The sequence below is a fragment of the Pimephales promelas genome, chromosome 18, assembly GCF_988280905.1.
Source record: "Pimephales promelas chromosome 18, fPimPro1.hap1.1, whole genome shotgun sequence".
Classification (NCBI taxonomy): Eukaryota; Metazoa; Chordata; class Actinopteri; order Cypriniformes; family Leuciscidae; genus Pimephales; species Pimephales promelas.
In genome coordinates, this window is record NC_142786.1 from 1,748,201 (window position 1) to 1,768,992 (window position 20,792).

General features: G+C 34.2%; 1 protein-coding gene across 14 annotated transcripts in view; it reads left to right on the forward strand.

Moving 5' to 3' along the window:
* Nucleotides 1–20,792, forward strand: part of ptk2aa (protein tyrosine kinase 2aa) — an 80,420-nt gene that overhangs the window by 49,822 nt on the left and 9,806 nt on the right. For 5 of the 14 annotated variants that reach the window (XM_089123195.1, XM_089123199.1, XM_089123202.1 and 2 more), the window contains 19 exons: nt 760–900; nt 1,778–1,855; nt 2,289–2,396; nt 3,912–4,029; nt 4,391–4,421; nt 5,460–5,524; nt 7,721–7,735; nt 8,314–8,370; nt 11,349–11,372; nt 12,473–12,570; nt 13,896–13,980; nt 14,203–14,303; nt 15,517–15,632; nt 15,698–15,798; nt 16,372–16,461; nt 17,199–17,403; nt 18,099–18,393; nt 20,223–20,333; nt 20,491–20,616. In XM_089123195.1, coding sequence (XP_088979321.1) covers nt 760–900; nt 1,778–1,855; nt 2,289–2,396; nt 3,912–4,029; nt 4,391–4,421; nt 5,460–5,524; nt 7,721–7,735; nt 8,314–8,370; nt 11,349–11,372; nt 12,473–12,570; nt 13,896–13,980; nt 14,203–14,303; nt 15,517–15,632; nt 15,698–15,798; nt 16,372–16,461; nt 17,199–17,403; nt 18,099–18,393; nt 20,223–20,333; nt 20,491–20,616 — 1,965 coding nt within the window. Of the gene's footprint in view, nt 1–759; nt 901–1,777; nt 1,856–2,288; nt 2,397–3,911; nt 4,030–4,390; nt 4,422–5,459; nt 5,525–6,087; nt 6,178–7,720; nt 7,736–8,313; nt 8,371–11,348; nt 11,373–12,472; nt 12,571–13,895; nt 13,981–14,202; nt 14,304–15,516; nt 15,633–15,697; nt 15,799–16,371; nt 16,462–17,198; nt 17,404–18,098; nt 18,394–20,222; nt 20,334–20,490; nt 20,617–20,792 lie in introns of all 14 variants that reach the window. The other 9 variants (XM_089123208.1, XM_089123207.1, XM_089123203.1 and 6 more) reach the window with 7 other exon arrangements.

Consider the following 20,792-nt stretch of genomic DNA (forward strand, 5'->3'; position numbering starts at 1 on the left):
TTTAACCTCAAAGCAGTCTGAATTGAATCTGTATTATTATTTTAATTAGCTTTAACGTGTATAAGGGAACATTTACCCATTGTTTTTAAACGGGTCCCTGTTATGATAAGTAAAAAAAAAAAAGACGTTTTCATCATAAAAAAGACGAAGAGGTGCGTTTCTGAGGCCTAAGAAGAAGAAATGGTGTTGTCCACCCTCTTGTTAGGACTCTCAGATCTTTCCCATAATTCCTGCACAGATGTAAGACCCGATACCGGGCCAAACTTCCTCTCAGGAAGGGTGGACCGTCCCTCTGAAGCGACCCTCACATTTCTGCCTGATAGGATCTGTGTCTCAATGTTGTTAAGATACCCATAATGCCTCTCGGAGCTCAGATGATCTCTAATAGCAGACTAGACCCAGATTGAGCATGTGACTCCAGGTTTTGTGTATTTTGAGTGTTACGGAAATATGAGGACTGCTGTGTTTTATTTGATTGACAGCTGAATTTGATGGTATGATATAGAGTATGATGTATAGACATGCACACACAATATTTATTGTATTTGCTCCACACTATTACTCATGTTATGCTAAATATTTGATGCTTACTTCGATGTTACTCGTAATTTCTGACTTTATAGCGCTGTAATTTAATATAATGTTATTGGAGTGAAACTGAGTCATTGTTAAGCTAGTGCTGGTCGTATGGGACTTGACTAGTGTCTTGTTTTCATCCTGTGCGTGAGGTGTAACGCTGTTCCCTCTCTCGTGTTTCAGGCCAAAACGCTGAGGAAACAGATCCAGCAAACATTTAAGCAGTTCGCCAACCTGAACGACGAGCAGAGCATACAGAAGTTCTTTGAGATCCTGGCGCCCGTCTACAGATTCGACAAAGAGTGCTTTCGCTGTGCTTTAGGGGTACGGCAGGTCATGTGCTCAAATACTGGCCTCTCCTGCCTCCTGGTGGCCATGAGGAGTTATATTCAGTGACACTGTGTTCAAAATCTCCAAAAACAGACCATTGTTTTCCACCACACCACTCTTTAAAAGTTTGAGTCAGTGAGATTTTCAATAGCAATAACTGGATCAAAAGTGACAGTTTAGAATTTAGAATGTAACAATGTAACATTTTAGTTAGGCATTTAGAATGTAACAATGTAACGTTTTAGTTAGGCATTTAGAATGTTACAAAAGATTCTATTTCAAATGCTGTTCTTTTTAACTGAAAAAACTAAATGTGTCAGGGTTTCCACAAAAATATGAACCAGCACAACAGTTTTTAACACTGATAATAATCAGAAATGTTTCTTGAGCAGCAAATCATCTCATTAGAGTGATTTCTGAAGGATCATGTGATGCTGAAAATTCAGCTTTGATCACAGGAATAAATTGCACTGTAACATATATTCACATAGAAACAGCTATTTTAAATTGTAATCATATTTCACAATATTTTTGGTTTTTTGCATTCGTGATCATATAAATCAAAGCCTTGGTGAGCAGAAGAGACTTTAAAATATCTTTCCAACCACAAACTACATTGGCGTTTACTTTATATTTTATATCATGGGTTGGTTTCAATTTGGTGGATTAATGCGAGGAATATATTTAGAGAAAAATAGCAGTTCCTTAAAAGTTATAAACCCAACACAACTAATGTTAGTTTACTTACCAGTTGTTCTTTAAGTGACCCTGCGGAGACTTAATGATTATTTTCTTTTGATTAAATCGTAAAGAATTCTTAATGTGAGCAACATTCTTGTTATATGCATGACATCTCTCTCTCTCTCTCCAGTCGAGTTGGGTCATATCAGTGGATCTTGCTATCGGTCCGGAGGAGGGAATCAGTTACCTGACAGACAAGGGTTCCACGGTAACTCACATCAACATCACCATAGCAACAAACAATGAGTTCCATCTGTTTTATGTTAATCTAAGTTGGTTTTGTCAGTTGCTTGGTTCTATTTATCAATAGCTCCGCCCACAGTGAAATGTCATTGGTCCAAAGTCCTGCTTCACATCACTATATGCAAAACCTCAGATATTCTGATTGGTTGATATTGATACAGTGAATTAATTCAGATCGACCTGTGATCGGGTGTATCGCCTCGTATTATCTCCCAAAGTCCTTTAGGGCCTCTGACGGGAGTCTTTAATCAGATTTTCTGCTGATTAATCATCTGTGGTTTGTGACACAGGAGGCAAAGTTGATGTAAAGTTCAATGAATATTCATGAAGCATCATAACTCTCATATCTTTTCTCATTCCAAGTCTGTGTATCATCACCTGTGTCTCTCTTCCTTCAGCCGACACATCTGGCCAACTTCACGCAGGTGCAGAGCATCCATTACTCGTGCGTGGAGGAGAAGGAGAGGAAAGGTGTGTTACAGCTGGACGTGGCAGGAGCCGCTGAGGTAAACCAAAGCGCATGAAGTGAAGTAGAAGTGTGACTCAGCTGACAGTGCTGTAATTTCAGACCGCCACTGTTATTTTGGTTTCTTTGTCTGCACTTTTTGTCAGTGTGTGTGTGTGTGTGTGTGTGTGTGTCTCTCTCTCTTTCTGGCTGTCTGTCTTTTAAACAGTATTTTTACTCAGATTTAGACGATGTGACGGGTTCGTTAGCCTCATTTAAACCGGTATTTGAACCAAACTAAAACTGAATTATTAAAAATCATTTTCAAGCAATTAAAACACAGCTGAAATAAAACAAAATATTTAAATATTAGATTAAAAATTCTTGTTTTATTTTTTTTTGCGTTTGTAACTAACACTGAAAAAAGTTTAGGTTAAAATACTAAATGTACTAAAGCTAAAACTGAAATAAAAATAAATGTTAAAAAAACAAAAACAAATAAGCATGACAAAAGATAACATTACTAAAATTACTAACTAAACTAAAGGAAAATAAATCAACTTATTTTATTTCAGTTAGCCTCCAAAGCAACATTTCTAATTTTTGTTTACATTGTAGTGCTAAAATTACTGAAACTAAAACTGAGATAAAAATAAACTATATATATATATTAGGGCTGTGCAAAAATTAATTGCGATTAATCGCATCCAAAATAAAAGTCTGTGTTTACATAATATATTTGTGTGTGCTGTATATAATTATTTTGTATATATAAAAACCTATGCATGCATGTACTGTATATATTTAAGAATTATTTTCGCTTAAATTCTGTATATATATATATATATATATATATATATATATAAATACACAACCTATATTATATAAATCTAAATATTTTATATATAAATAACACATTTTCTTAAATATATACATGCATGTGTGTGTATTTATATATACAAAATAATTATATACAGCACACACAAATATATTATGTACACACAGACTTTTATTTTGGATGCGATTAATCGCAATTAATTTTTGCACTGCCCTAATATATATATATATATATATATATATATATATATATATACATCGCTATAATTTATTTTTATTTCAGTTTTATTTATTTTTTCATATATATATATGACAATCACTTAACCAAATTAGTAAAACAATCTAAAAAGGAAAATTGAAAAATAAAAAAATGTAAACTAAGTCAAAATATTAAAATAAAATAACACTTAATTAAACAAGTTGTGAGTCTTTATAAGAGATGAGTCATAGGATTGGGAATCAGACTAGACTGCATACAGACAGTAAAGACAACAAAATATAAGGAAGTGTTGTGTATTTATTGCCTGTTGTTATTATTATTATTATCTCATCACATTAAAGAATCACAGTAAACGGAAACACTGTCGTGGGCGTGTCTGAGATCATTTGTGGGCGTCTGAGATTATATATGTGTGTGTGTGTGTTTGGCCTGTGCAGCTGGTCTCTGCTGTAGCTGACGTCATCATGTGGCCGGTGTTTTCTATAATGGCTCATTGTGAGTGTGTCTTCTTTCCCGCAGCCTCTCACGATCAGCACGCCAGTCTTCGCCACCGCGGAGAACATGGCCGACCTCATCGACGGCTACTGCCGACTCCTCAGCGGCGTCAGCCAGTCCTTCATCGTCAGACCTCAGAAAGGTACGTCTCCCTCACACTGCTGCATTGTGGGATGTCTGGGGTATTGAGTGGAAAATCGCACAGCTCTCCATTTAAAATATATATACTACAGCTTATGAAAAGCTTTGAATTTGGGGTTTTCATAAGCTGTAAGCCATAATCATCACATTTATAACTAATAAAGGCTTGAAATATCTCACTTTGCATGTAATGAGTCTATATAATATATTAGTTTCACCTTTTAAGTTGAATTACTGAAATAAATGAACTTTTGCACGATATTCACTTTTTTTAGTTTTGCCTGTAAAATAAGAAGTGCAGTTCTTCATATTTGTGTGTGTGTTGATCCATAAGCGCATGTGGTGTGTTTTCTGTCCTACAGAGGGTGAGAGAGCTCTACCATCCATTCCAAAGTAAGTCATGAGTTCACTTCTGCCATTCATTTAGTTTGACCACCGGTTCAAGATTTAACACTACTAAACCAGGACAAAGCTGAAGATTGGGAAATTAGCTGGGTGATATATCAAATTTGGCAAGAATGTCATTATGGTTTTAATGCATTGTTTTTTTGCCAATGAAGTTTACTCAAGAACATTATTAGGCTATATTTCATACATTATACATTATTATATACAGTATATCAGGATGTTAAATTAGCCTAATAATGCTGTAGTTAACTGTTATTTTTTTATATTTAAATTTATATATATATATATATATATATGTTAGGGCTGTCCAAAAATTAATTGTGATTAATTGCATCCAAAATAAAAGTCTGTGTTTACATAATATATTTGTGTGTGCTGTATATAATTATTTTGTATATATAAATACCTATGCATGCATGTATTTAAGAATTATTTGCGCTTAAATTCTGTATATATATATATATATATATATAAATACATAATCTATATTACATAAATATTTTATATATATGAATAACTTATTTTCTTAAATATATACAAGCATGTGTGTGTATTTATATATACAAAATAATTATATACAGCACACACAAATATATTATGTAAACACAGACTTTTATTTTGGATGCGATTAATCGCAATTAATTTTTGCACAGCCCTAATATATATTTTAACACACACACACACACTATATATAATATATTATATAATGTAAATAAATAAATAAATTCAATTTTTTACATTTTTATTATATTTTTCCCAGGCATGTATTATATATATAAAATATTACATAATCAAAGTCTTTCAAAGTACATATGCTTACATATGTTTTAATTCTGCATGTGTCATGTCTAGTACGTAAAATCTTTTGAGTATAATTTGCATTAAGCCTGTACCAATCAAACACTCACGTGAACCTCTAAAAGTCGTCGTTATGCTTGGATAACTGTTTTTTTTTTTTTTATAGTGTGCATGGAAACAATAATAATCATCATTTTGTTCATTAATGAAATTGTTTCTCCACAGACTCGCCAACAATGAGAAGCGCCTGGAGGGGATTCGGGCAGGAGTTCGTGCCATCTCTGTTTCAGGTACGACACGCCTCTCATTCACCCGAGTTATCAGGTTTACTCCCGCTGAGCATTCTGGGTAAAGACCGGATCTGATCGGATCTGCCAGACAACAATATCTACAATATGTTCATATCAAAATATGATTTTTGTGAACGCCGGTGGGATTTTCCCTGTTTTATAGTTTAATATCATCGCTTAACACTTCTCGATCCAGTCATATCCACAATGGATCCGTCCTACATTAGTATGTCCTGCTGGAGATTTGTTTTCACTCTGAAATATTACAGTTAAAAACATTGCAAATGCTCTTTCACGTCGTCTTTAAAGCGTTTCTCAGATGTCTTCAAGATGTTGGGCAGGTTTCATTTGTAGATCATCATTGCTTGTATTCCAGATGTTTGGTATCTTTAGCTCATGAACGTGTCTGCTGTTTTAAAGCGTGAGTGTTACATCTATAACTGTTGGAGTGAAAGTGTGGTTTCAGGATGAGATGTTCAGGGTTGTTTGTTCTGTGTCCATTCCTCCCTCCGTATGCTTTGCTTCACTCTCTTTCTCTCTCCTTCTGTCGTTCTTCACTGAAGACTCTGTGGTTCAGACGCCCACCAAAGCTGCTAAAGCTCGACGCTTTCTCCTTCCGTTTGTCCTCTGTTCCCATGATCCTCCTCCTAAGGGTACATGCTGTTCCTGTGTGTGTGTTTAACACTAACACCCTTAATTGCTCTCCACCCCAAACATATTCAATCTGTTTCTCATGTATTCATACCACAGCTCTGATTCATCGTTTTCTTCAGTCGGGAAGCGTTTATCTATGTTAATGCTGTATTGATTAAAGTATGCAAAGGTCTCATGTCTCTTAAGAGGGTGTGGTTTCTACCTCGCTGACCAATCAAATCACATTCTGCTTCACATGTGATTGCCGGCCACGTCTCCTCCGTGACTTCGCCCCCAGCACACCTGTGTGTTGCAGATCTTCTGTTAACGTCACAAAATGTTGATTTATTTTATGGTTCATATCAGATGCTGAGGCGTCAGTCTGTTTTGTATGCATCTTTGACTTTGATTAGGCCACATTTTGCCCCAAAATCCCAAAAATAAACAATTTTTTTGCTTTAACAAAATGAAGCCTATTTTAGGATTTTGTTTGTTTTTGTTGCTTATATATGAAATTATTGTCATGTCAGTAAAATGCACATTACTGTAATTACTCTTAAACTTGATTCTCATTAATAAAGTAACAAAATCTTCTTGTCCAAATTTTTATTTAAATTAAATAAATACATTTTAAAATGAAATTTAATTAAATTTAAATACATTTTTAAAATAATTGCCATGAAATAGAATTTGAACAAGAAGATTTAGTTTCGTTTATTTCATGGTAATTAATTTAAATAAATGTATGAAATAAATTGAATTTGGACAACAAGATTTTGTTCATTTTATTTATTTATTTAAATCAATTTAATACATTTATTTAAATTGCCATGAAATAAAAATTAACTTTTTTTGCTGTTTACTTTACAATTTAATAATAAGTTTATATATATATATATATATATATGTAATATAATAAAGCAATATTTATATTATACATTCTTACATATAATAATAATAATTAAAAAAAACAGTAATGATAATGCAATATTTTACCCACAATTTTATTGCTAATTTGCTATTTATGTTAAAATGTAGAAAACCTCCAAAAAACCTCCAAATAATTATATATATATATATATAATCTTTTTGTATATATTTGTTCTAATATATATATATATATATATATCTCACAGTGATGAGAATATAATATTTATTTTGACGATATTCTAAAAGTATGGTTCATTTTCTTTATGCAGAAATATAATTTCTTGTTTTTTTCTTATTTTGGTTTAGTGATAGAGCTTTTGAAAGTCTCCCAATTTTGCCAATAATGTTAAAAAGTGTAAACCTGTCCCTAAGTAATATTATTTATTATATAAATGCAAATCTGTTTAAACTGCACTGAACTAGACCCGTGGCAGAAGTGTGTCCACGTCCCAATTGAATCTCATCCCACACATTCCTGACCCAGTATAACCACACTAATGACTCCCAGAACAGCACGAGCGAGGACTTCTACACCAGTTCATGATGAGTGTGTGTGTGTGTGTGTGTGTGTGTTCATGCCTGCTGATGAATTAATCTCTCTCTGATCTTTGCATGCTCTCCTCGGACCTGCAGAAGATAGTGGAGATGGTAAAGTTTGACCCGTGACCTCTGACTAACTCTGTGTGCATTTGGAAACTTACTTGAATATAGACAATCTAGCATATGCTCAGTTTAGCTGGAGTGTGTAAATGCGAGTTGTTTTTATTGCATCTCCTTCACTTGAAGCGCATGCTTGCTCCCTGCATTCCTTATGAGACAGACTTTAAATGTGTCATTATTTAGAGAAGAGCGTGACCTCTCCCAAAAACTAAAACGCCAGACTAAATCTGTTTTGCATGAAGACGAAAGAGTCACTTCCTTCCCCTGGCTTTCTCAAGCACAACCACAGAGCTGCTCTCCGATTGGCCGGTGGGACAGCCAGAGCTGCTCTCTGATTGGCCGGTTGGACAGACAGACACTCAGAGCCACACAGATTGAGTTCAGAGAGTTTAACAGAGGAGTTTGTGTGTATGTGTCTTCATGGAGGAGTTTCTTGGCTTGTTTTCGGCCGGCTCTAGTTTCTGTAGTGGAAGGTTACGTGTGTTTCTGACCGAGTGGGCGTTGCTTTGGCCAGTGTGTGTGTGTGTGTGTGAGAGATACTGACCGCTTCTTCTGTCTCCCTGTAGAAACGGATGACTACGCAGAGATCATAGATGAGGAAGACACCTACACCATGCCCTCGAGTAAGTACCCTCACTCGTGCTGTCTGTGAAGTGTGTGTGTAACTGTCTCCTGGGATCCAGATGTGCCTGTCCAGATCTGTACGTTTTCAGAGCCAAATCCTGACATTTTTTTCCCTGTCTGGCTTGTTTGGTTTGTTGATGTGGCGGCAATTGCAATTTAAAGTATCCAGCTCTGACATTCCAGACAATTCTCTCTGGAAACTCATGCAGGATTCATTCGAGAGTTTATGTTGAGATTTATTAAGGTAAAATTAGGTGTGTGTGTGTCACTGGGTTTGTCTAAATCAGACACAATTCGCTTCGTTTATTAATCCACTGTAAAAACGCAACGAGTTTAATCTGAATTAACGTTATATAAACACACTACACTCTTAAAAGTAAAGGTCCCATAAGGGGATTTTCTCAGCAATGCAATAGAAGAACAATATTTGGATCCCCAACAACAGTTCCTAATATAACAATCTCCTATAAAAAAATTTTTCCACTATAAAATCTGTGTTTGTGCAATGGAAAGTTTATAGGGATAGATTAGATTATTATAAGAGCGAAGCAGTCAGAGATGTGAGGAGAGCGAGTGTGTGTGAGTGTGTGTGAGTCAGCGACTGAACACTAACATTCACGAGTGTGTGACTTTACATGCGGGCCTGTACAAACAATCACAGGATTCTGAACACACACCGACTTAATGCGTTACGAGTGTCTTTGAATGAAAACGTGCCATTATTTACACACACACACTCACACACACTCTGAGAAAAAAAAATGGTAAAACTGTAAAAACTGTAACTGTAAAAATGGTAAAACTAGTAAATTCCACAAATAATTAGAAAAGGATACAAATTAACACATTAAAGTAGTAAGACTTGCATAAAATGTACTCCAATAATCTCTCTTTTTTAAATTATTTTACAGTGCAAATTTTCATGAGGTGACTTAAAGGTGCTATATGCAGGATTTTTGCTGTAAAATATCCAAAAACCACTTGGCCAATTTTATATATTTTGTTTAGTTGATCACTTTCAATATCCGAAATGTTTCCAACTATTTGTAAATCGTGAGAAAATTGCGATTTTTAACCAAGGAAACGGGGCGTGTGAGCAGGGATGAGGAGTCGCTAGTCAATGACGTCATATCCGCGTTACCCACGGTTTCCGCCAGGTTTGGCCTCGTACTGCGATTGTAACCATGACGACAGACGTGGACAACTGGGCTAGCAGACTTTGAGACAAAAAGAGGACTAAAACAAAGATCAACATCTTTCGAGATGCCGAGAGCACCACGTCCGCGACTAACTTCGGCTTAGAGGCGACTGTTGCGGGTTACTTGAGCGAATGTTGAGCAAACTATAATCAATGTAATTTTGTTCAACATGATGAAAAGTTAGAATACGATCTGTTTGTTATTATCTAATGTTGATCTAGCTTAGTCTCATACAGCCAACTAACAACCTAACTAACAACATACAACACACTCAAATGCTGTTTAGTGTGATGTGATTTAGCAGCGCTGAGTTAACGTTACCTCAAGTTTCATTCCTCTAATAAACTGATCCAGCACTTGCGTGTCGCGTTGTGTGTGGCGCTGGTATACGTCTAGCAATCGCGCCCTGCTTGACACCACAGTCGTTTTAAAAACATCACTGTATTCACTCATCCATAAAAGATCCATCAGCTTGACGACAAGATCCATAATTCCGCTTAATGCAGAATATATGTCATTAATATACGCCTTTGTTATTGTTAGAGTTTAGCGACCCCTGGTGGCGAAACAATCTTGCATATTGTACCTTTAACCCTCACGTTGTGTCCGGAGTGGATTTAGCTTTTCACAAAAATGTTATTGTTATACAGTATATATATATATATATATATATATATATATATATATATATTGCGTTTGCTCTTTCACTGCAAAAAGTGCAAAAAGAAATAGTATTTTATGAAATCTAAGGATCTTTTCTGAGAAATGTATCAATTTTAAGTGTTCATTGTTAAAACAAGAAAAATATCTAAACGTTTTAGAATGAGATCGAGAATGAGACGTTTGATTTGATTTTATTGCTCATTTTCCAAGTCATTCTTCATGTTGTCTTGTAGTTTATTTTCTATAATATGCTGGATACAAACATACGGAAGCATATTGCATTCACTTGAGGAAACAAAATCTACTCTGTTTTTCTGAATTAATGAGCTAATTATCTCAGCATTACGAGATAATTGATCATGGAAAAAAAGTTTTTGCTCTGTTTTTCTGAATTTCTGAGTTGTTGAGATAATCAAGTCATTAATTCAGAAAAACTGAGCAAAAAAATCCATTAAAAATGTTCTTGTAATTCTGAGATAATTAACTCATTAATTCAGAAAAACAGAGAAAAAAAATTCATGAAAAATTATCTCGTAATTATGAGATCATTAACTAGTTAATTCAGAAAAACAGAGAAAAAAATCCATGAAAGATTATCTTGTAATTCTGAGATAATGAACTCGTTAATTCAGAAAAACAGCAAAAACTTTTTCCATGAAAAATTATCTCGTAATTCTGAGATAATGAACTCATTAAAAACATGACTCATGAAAAACTGAGCAAAAAAAATCCATTAAAGTTTCTTGTAATTCTGAGATAATTAACTCATTAATTCAGAAAAACAGAGAAAAAAATCCATGAAAAATTATCTTGTAATTCTGAGATAATTAACTTGTTAATTAAAAAAACGGCAAAAACTTTTTTCCATGAAAGATTATCTTGTAATTCTGAGATAATTAACTTGTTAATTCAGAAAAACAGAGTAGATTTTTTTTCTTCAAGTGAATGCAATCGCTTCCGTACAAACACGCATACGTCAGTGTGTCGATTTATAACAGCTCTTTCCTGAGTGCTTGACATGTCTATCATCTCATCTCATCCCTCTGTTTCTCTTTCATCCTGAGCTTTAATTCTGATCTAAATGCCCAATCTCTCACTCTTCTCTTTAACACCAGCCGAATGCTATGGATTAGACGCAGGTAACGCCATCCCTCTGTCTGTGTTTCTCTCAGTTTCTTTTCTGTTTTTCTCTCTCTGTCTCAGTTTTGCCGTGTGCTTGTGTTGTTTTGGTAGCAGGTTCCTTCTCGTATTATTGGCAAATGCAGGTTTTCATCAAATGTGTAGTATTGTGTATTCTGACCCTTGACCTTGGCGTTGTCAGTGTCCAAATCTATCAGTCAAAAGTATTTTAACACCCAAAACATGGCATACTTCTTCTTTAAGGCTTTATCTTATTCTTAAGCATCTTTGTTTTATTATTATTAATCAAAATAATATGAATATTAATAATAACCAAATCCAAATCATAACCAAATATTAATACAAATAATAGTAACCCATTTATATATTTATGAGCTTAAATATTTCGTATAACAGAAAACCTGCAGAAGTCATTGATATGTAGACAATGAATAGATTTTTGTTTTGCTCATTTATACTTCTTAGTTTTTAGTTTGTTTGTTTTAATAAATGGTGCATTTTTTTAAATTACAAAAATGTTTTACTATGATATTCAGAAAAGATGCATTAAATTGAACAAAAATCACAGTAAAGACATTTATAATGTTACAATTTTTTATTATTTTGCTATATAATGATTTTTACATAATATTTAAGAGTTTCTTGAATACTTATTTTGATATAGGTCATGTACATTAGTCAACGCCATATTTAATATGACAAAATATCTGGCATTTTTGTGCATTTCTCAATCATCTTAATCAGCATCATCTTATGTTAACTTTAATTTTCATAACCAATTTTTTGTCATCTAGATTTATTATTTATTATTATTAAGTTTTTTAATAGACACATTTTCAATGTGTAGTTGAAACGCATTAAATGCATGTCTTTCTGTCGCTCACTGCCTCGATTTGTGGATTATTAAATATGACATCTACCCTGACTAAGGTCATGACCTCAGTGTTTGTAAACCTGCACTGGTGAATCGCTGAGCTGTGCGTTCAGTAAATATGGTTGCGCTCGTCCTCTGAACGCATGACGCCCAGGGTTTGTGATGCTCCTCTGATGATGAGCTTCAGGTTTGTGACGTCTGCCTCCTTGTGTCTTTCGTCCGCAGCTCAGGACTATGAGATCCAGCGGGACAGAATCGAGCTGGGACGGTGTATCGGCGAGGGACAGTTCGGTGACGTCCACCAAGGGGTTTACATCAGTCCGGTAAACTGCACATTCATCATCCACACGGTCCAAACAACAGTCCATACCGAACAAACACTGTCAGGACCCGGAAGACGCATTCTCCAGTGGCTCATTTATTTATGAGTGAAATAAAGCCTGTGGTAAACATAACTGGACCATACTTGATGTTTTGTTCTACAACACAAACTGCACACACATTTTGAAGCAGTTATGTTTATTTTTGAAAACATGTGTTTCTAATAAGTGACTAGATAAGACCGTTTGGGCAGTTTACATTATAGGACAAAACGTCAAAATATTGTCAAGTTATTGATTATTATTAATTTTTTGTTGTTTTTATGTTTTTTGTTGTTGTCAAGTTACGTTTACCACAGGCTTTATTTTACTCACAAAAATGATCATTAAAAAACCCGATTATACAACCAGCGGCGGATTAATCTTCCAACTATTATTTAGCACTAACTAGTCTAATGCATTCATTAAACTTTAAAACCTAAAAAACCTTGTTATGAAAATGGTTGTAAAAAAATTATCAATCAAATATGGATCTTTAATTAATGCATTTTTTTTTTTGATAATAAGTTTATTAGTAAGAACAAATAAGTTAAGCAAGTTAGAAGTCAACATTTGGTCCTAAACTATCTAGAGATCTTAAATTAGACTAAATCTTACACTGTTACCCATTCTTCTGTTTTGTCTTTGTTTTTTTTTTGTTTTCTTCTTTTAAAATAAATATATTTGGAATTTAAAATCAATTTAAAATGTAAAAAATATTTAAATAAATACATATTTGAATTTATGACAATTTTAAACAATTGATGTATGTATCTATTTTATTGATTTATATCAGAATTGTTTATTTTTATTAGGGCTGTGCAAAAATTAATTGCGATTAATCGCATCCAAAATAAAAGTCTGTGTTTACATAATATATTTGTGTGTGCTGTATATAATTATTTTGTATATATAAATATCTATGCATGCATGTATATATTTAAGAATTATTTGCACTTAAATTCTATATAAATATATAAATACATAATCTATATTAGGTTAAATATAATAAATAAATATAAATATAAATAAATATAAATAAATATTTTATATATGAATAACACTAATTTTTGCACTAATTAATTTTTGCACAGCCCTAATTTTTATATTTTATGTTGGCTATTGTTAGAAACTAATAATGTCACACAAATATACAATGGTTTGTAATGTCCCAAAAATGTTTTCTAACCTGTTCGTCTGGTCTCCTGCTCTTTACTGTGTTCTGGAACTGTTAAAACAAACTAAAACGTCACTGTTTATAAAATATCATCATGTGCTCTTCCGGACAGGAGAATCCATCATTATCGGTGGCCATAAAGACGTGTAAGAACTGCACTTCTGACAGCGTGCGTGAGAAGTTTCTACAGGAAGCTCGTGAGTATTTTAAGTAACGCTGGCTTCACACTAGTGACCCACACCACTTTTAGCGTTTGTTCTCCACCATGGTTATTCCACCTGAACACATGACTCATAGTCGAGTTGAATATGAGGAAGTCACCACTGCCACAGTTTTTGAGAAGTCAGAATCACATAAACCATTATGATTTTGCAAAAGTGTTTTGCATGAGAATGTTTGTGTGATGTAACGCTTGACAGTGACAATGCGGCAGTTCGACCATCCGCACATTGTGAAGTTGATCGGGATAATCACGGAAAATCCCGTCTGGATCATCATGGAGTTGTGTACGCTTGGAGAGGTGAGGCTTGCTGTCGTTTCAAAGTGCCCCTTTTTTAAAGGCTCCTAATTTTGTTTAGCAGTTTCCTTTAAACCGTATTCTGGACAAATGTGGGCAAAGTAGTTTGATTTATTTTTAAAAAATACTTTCCTTGATCTGAGCTGTACAAAACTTGGCTACTTTTCCTAAGTTTTCCTCCTGAACACACACACACATTTTTTTTTTACTCAATTCTACAATGTTAAAAGGGTGAAAAAAAAAATCCTTAATCTTGTATTTGGGTCAAAAATGGGCACCCATAGAAATGAATGGGGAAAAACTGTATTCTAAAATAAGCCAAAATAAGACACCAGGTGACGGCAAAGTCACTTCATCTTTAGGTTTTAGCTCTAAGAACTTATTGGAATGATATTTTAATGTAGTTAAAAATTTTTTTACAAATAAAACATAAAAAATAAGCATAATTTACATAGAAAATATGGTACTTTTTGAAGTAAATAAATTCAAAAATACCCCCAAAATACAAAAAAATGCCATAAATGGATAGACAAAACTTTATCGAAGACAGTGATATAACATTTATAATAAATAAAAATTAGGATCACACCTGAGTCCTCTGTGCCCACATTTGTCCACAATTACGGGGCTATAAAGTAAATACGGTTTGAGACTTAATAGGTGCATCCAAGGTCAAAAAAACACTCATTTTCTCATAACATACACTGCAGCATCGGCTCTGAAATTTTGATAAATTATTCAGTGTCTCTAAACCCCGCCTTTTCTGGGAGTCTGCTCTGATTGGTCAGAAGGCCTAATCTGTTGTGATTGGTCGACCGCTTGCAGTGTGTGTTGGAAAACCCAATTGCATATCTGATTGATTCTCAGCCCTTTATACACGATGGCATCGGTTTTACCGAATAAATCCTTTGGAAGTGGATTTGCTTTTGGATTTTGCAAACCAAACACTTCCAGTCTCAGATACAAATAAAGTGTTTGAGGGTCAAAGACATTGTTCATGAGCAGCCAATGAAGACCATAGACTGACATCATGCAAATATTTACATGTCATAACTGGCATTTAAGAATCGCTTCTTTCTTAATAAAATAATAAATCGATTTATTGTGTATTTTGATTCACAAACAGCTTTATTATATCTGAAAATGCATAATGGGGCACTTTAAACTCCTCTTTTGGTTGATAATCTTCTAGACTCACCATTGTGTTTGTTTTTAGTTGAGGTCGTTCTTGCAAGTAAGGAAGTACAACCTGGACCTGTCCACGCTGATCCTGTTCTCCTACCAGCTGAGCACAGCGCTGGCGTACCTGGAGAGCAAACGCTTCGTGCACCGGTGAGCATCAACACCACTGACGTTTGCGCAACTCTTTTCTGGAGATCAACGTGTGTTTTCCGCAGGGACATCGCTGCCAGGAACGTGCTGGTGTCGTCCACGGATTGCGTGAAACTCGGTGACTTCGGTCTCTCTCGATACATGGAGGACAGTTCCTATTATAAAGGTAATTCACACTGCCATTTAACAAGCGATTAACCTCAAAACAACTTCATGTACTTAATATGTATGTGTAGTAAAAAACACTACAAGTCTCAGAGGTTTTCATCATACCAGGTGGACAAGGACGCTACAAAAGCTACAGGTTAAGAAATGTAGCTTGATTTGCCGTCCACCTCAGATCCTGACAAACCGCTGATTTTAACCCTTCAAAAATATATAATTAATGCAAGAAATAACATGCCGAGAACAAGGGAACAGCGGCCTCTGGTGGATAGTGAAGGAAACAGCAGCCTCTGGTGGATAGTGAAGAGAACAGCGGCCTCTGGTGGATAGTGAAGGAATATTTGATTTGTTTATAGTCTGTAAAAAACTTTTTTAGTCTGCCTAATTGTTAATGCCATGAAACATTTTGTAAGATGGACCCAACATGTGAATAATCTTTAATAAAGTTGTACATACAAATTAGTTTAGTCTTATTTTTTAATGTTGAATTTTTTGATTATGTTTGTGTTGAAGTACAAATTTGAAGTACAAAATACAAATACAGTGTGTGTGTGTGTGTGTGTGTGTTTTCCAGCTTCTAAAGGGAAACTGCCGATCAAATGGATGGCTCCAGAATCCATAAACTTCCGGCGGTTCACGTCAGCCAGCGACGTCTGGATGTTTGGTAACTGCTCCTCCATTATACTGTGTCTCACAGTTGATCTTGAACACCATAAATATGCTTTGATTTTTTTTTTTTTTTTTTTTGGTTTGATCTTTCTAGTATTAAAACAATATTTATTATTATTATTATTAATTATTCATTTGATAATTTTACTCTTAATAATATAACATAAAAAATTTTGGATTATTTTTGTGGAGAATTTATATAAATCCCACTCACTATATATATATATATATTAAAATATATATTTTTTAAATGTATATATATATACATAAATGTTTTTAAAAAATATATATATAAATGTTTTTTTTTAATTTATATAAAAGTTATTTTAATATTAAAATATTATATTGGACTTTAATCCTATGCACCTATGAATAATTCAGGTGTGTGAGGATCTATATTTTCTATTAAAACATTAATTTTGTCATTTTTTTTTTTGCCTCTATTCAGATGTGACCAATATTATATATTTTTAAATGTATATTCAATTGAATTTAATTGAATTTAATATTTTCTATTAAAAATTTTTATTTGGTCAATTTTATTTTGCCTCTATTCAGATATGACAATAATTACATTGGTCAAGCTATCCTCTCTGATTAAACCATAAAATCGTTTACTCTTCATATATTCTATAATAATTGTTTGATTTTATTTTTACTTTGCCGAATCCAGTGTCTTTTGGAGTTTATTTGTGATGATGAGGCAGATTTCTGCTCGTGTCTCTCCGTCAGGTGTGTGTATGTGGGAAATCCTCATGTTCGGCATCAAGCCCTTCCAGGGTGTGAAGAATAACGACGTGATTGGGCGGATCGAGAACGGCGAGAGGTTAGCGATGCCGCAGAACTGCCCCCCGACCCTCTACAGCCTCATGACCAAGTGCTGGGCGTACGACCCCAGCAAACGCCCGCGCTTCACCGAACTCAAGACTCAGCTCAGGTCAGTGTGTGTGTGTGTGTGTGTGCTCAGATCAGTGTGTGTGTGGACTGCTTTACTCATGCTTTTGTAAAGCAAATCTGGATAAAAGCATCTTCTAGATGATTTATGTCACATGTGATGTCATAGTAAAGCTGTTTGACAGTGTTTGCAATACTTTTATGCTCTTCTTGGTTTCTGACACTAGAGGTCTCTGTTTAGCTTCCAGAGAGTCTTGGTCACTCCAGAATGATCAATGATATAACATTTATTTTTTAACATATTATAATATTTATAATAATATATTTAAGTTCTCATTTTCTTGTTGTGCTCTAATATGCAACAAATTAACCATTTATAATAATTCATTATTAATAATTCTTCTTTAAATATTATATGTCATCTCTGTGAATTTTAGTGGTGCAATTTAGTTTGTACTAATTTTGTATAACACTAATGAAGAATAACAATGAAGCGTTTCAGAAAACACTATTTATCAGTTACACACCTAATGTGAATCATTTGCATTTTATTTTGTTGCACTTCTGTGTTTGGTGAAATGAAAGTTTGCTCTATAAATACAAATATATGAAAAATAAGTGATATTATATTTAAAATGTTGTATTTTTTTTTTAGTTTGTCTAATCTAAGGCAAAGGTCAGTCTAATCACTTTTAAGAAAGCAGATGTCCTGATTGCTCTGAGTGTGTGTCCCTGCAGCACGATCCTGGATGAGGAGAAGGCCCAACAGGAGGAGCGCTTCCGCATGGAGATGAGGAGACAGGTCACCGTGTCCTGGGACACTGGCAATTCAGACGAGGCTCCTCCGAAGGTGAACCTCAGGGACACAAACATGTGTATCAGAGATCTGCAATACTCTACAGTGTGTGTGTGTGTGTGTTTGAGTAACTGGTTTTGGTTTCCACAGCCCAGCCGACCTGGATACCCGAGTCCTCGATCCAGTGATGGATATTTCCCCAGTCCTCAACACGCTGGTCAGCTCAATCACTACCAGGTACTACTCTTCATTCGGTGCTCTCGGGTCATTTTTGACCCAAAAAAAAAAAAATATATATATATATATATATATTAGGGCTGTGCAAAAATTAATTGTGATTAATCGCATCCAAATAAAAATATAAACATATTCCATATTTAAATATACAAAATAATTATAAAATGGTCCTGAAAATTCGTCTTTGAAAAAAGATCAAACTTAAGTCTGTCCTCTAAAGCATTTAAGATGTACGACAATTTAAGTTGGAAGTTTAATTTTCAGGTTTATGCTCAAAAAGTGAATAAATGGATTATAAATACAGCGTAAATATAATTTAGTACCATAAAATCCCCTAAAATAAAAAACATTATCGAATTAAAATATAGGACATTCATTTCATTGAAATAAAGAAATAAATTTCAGTCATTTTTGACCGACATGTTAAGAGCAGCTGAGGTTAATAAATAAATAGCTATATAATTGTTGGGGTGCAGGATGTGAATAATTTTTTTTTTCTGCTGCTCACATAATGTCACTGCAATGGAGAGCCTGTTATTGATGTCATACCTGACTGATTACTGTCGCCAAACCCTCACGAAATATCCCAAAACTGGCCAACATAAACATTCAACAAATAGCCAAACACACTTCAGATAGCACTGCACTTCTCTCTGCCCAAACACCCTGATTTACTTGTGTTTATCTAGAAGAGTGTGTGATTGGCTGGCTTCAGCTCGATGCAGTTATTTCACAGCTCGTCCGCGAGCGCCTCTGACGCATGCTATTGTTGACTCCAGGTGCATTCCATCAGCTCACACACACACACACACACACACACACACGCATCACCGCTCTGTTTTCATGCCTTAAAAGGCTTTTGTGCTCAATCCGCTGGTTTCTGTGTCAGGGTGATTATTGGCCTTTCTGAGAGTGTGTGAGATGGGGTTCTTGAAGACAACCTGACACGGCTTTCATAACACACTTTACTTACATAATGTGACATTTATGAGAGTAAAATGATTTAACAAGGATATAAATACCGTACTACAATATTAAATGTGAATATGGAAAATCGCTATACGTTTTATTGTTATCTAAGACTAAATCTGTTTGAAAAAAATCCATTAAAAAATTGTTAATTGATTCTGAAATGAAATATAAATATTTTTTGAAAAACTAAGTTGGAATTAAAAAAGTAAAACTGATTTTTTTTTTTTAGAGAGAAATAGACATAACTAATAAAAATGAGAAAAGCACATAACAAAATTGGTTAACAATTAATCTAAAATTAAAAGTTTAGAAAAATAAAGCTAATTGAAAGCTAAAATAAAAATAAATATTAGATGAAAAACTAACTGAAATAAGTTTAATAAATTGTTTTAAAAACAACCTGAAAGAATCGAAAAAAAATTAAAACTAAAGAGAAATATAAAAACTAATAAAAATGACATAAGCACATTGCAAAAAAAAATTTAAATTAAGTCTGACAAAAATAAAATATAAAAATAAAGGTTATTCAAAGCTGAAATAAAAAAAATATAAATATTAAAAACTAACTGAAATAAGTTTTAGTTGTATGTACTAAAAACTGAAAATGTAAAAATATAAGTAAAATAAAAATTAATTAAAAATGATAAAAAGTGACGAGCGCATAGCAAAATTATTAATAATTAAAAAAATTAAAGCTAATTCAAATTATTAATAAAAACTAAAATAGTATATAAATAATACTTAAAATAACTCTGATAGCTACAGTATTTTTTTTTGTATTTTTTATAAATAAACTTTTTTTTTTTTAATAAATAAATGTAAATGTGCTTTAAATCAAATGTCTTTCATCTGTCCAGGGGTCTGGATATCCCAGTGCACTCGTGCCCGGAGCAGGATTCCCCCCACAAGCCTCGGTCCTCGACCCACACGAGACCTGGAACCATCCCGTGTGGTCTCCGAACATGGAGGTGAGTGAGTGAGTGAGTGTGTGTGAGTGAGTGAGTGTGAGTGAGTGAGTGAGTGAGTGAGTGAGTGAGTGAGTGAGCGAGTGAGCAGATGAGGCCGTTGAATGAGTGTTCAGTGGAGTGCGGTCATAAACGCTGCTGTGTTCTGTGTGTGTGTCAGGATGGGGCGGCTCTGGGCCGGACTCAGGTGATGCCCGTCACACACCTGATGGAGGAGACACTGATGAAGCAGCAGCAGCAGATGGAGGAGGACCAGAGGTGGCTGGAGCACGAGGAGAGCTTCTTGGTACTGACACACTCATACACCACACTATTCAGGGCTGTCAAGCTCAAATTTGAGTTTCAAATATTAGTCCAATTAAAAAAAAAATTAATTAATGTAATCTTAAAAAGTCCTGGACATAACAAGTCTCATTGACTTCCATAGTAGGAAAAAATATATATTATGGAAGTCAATGAGAC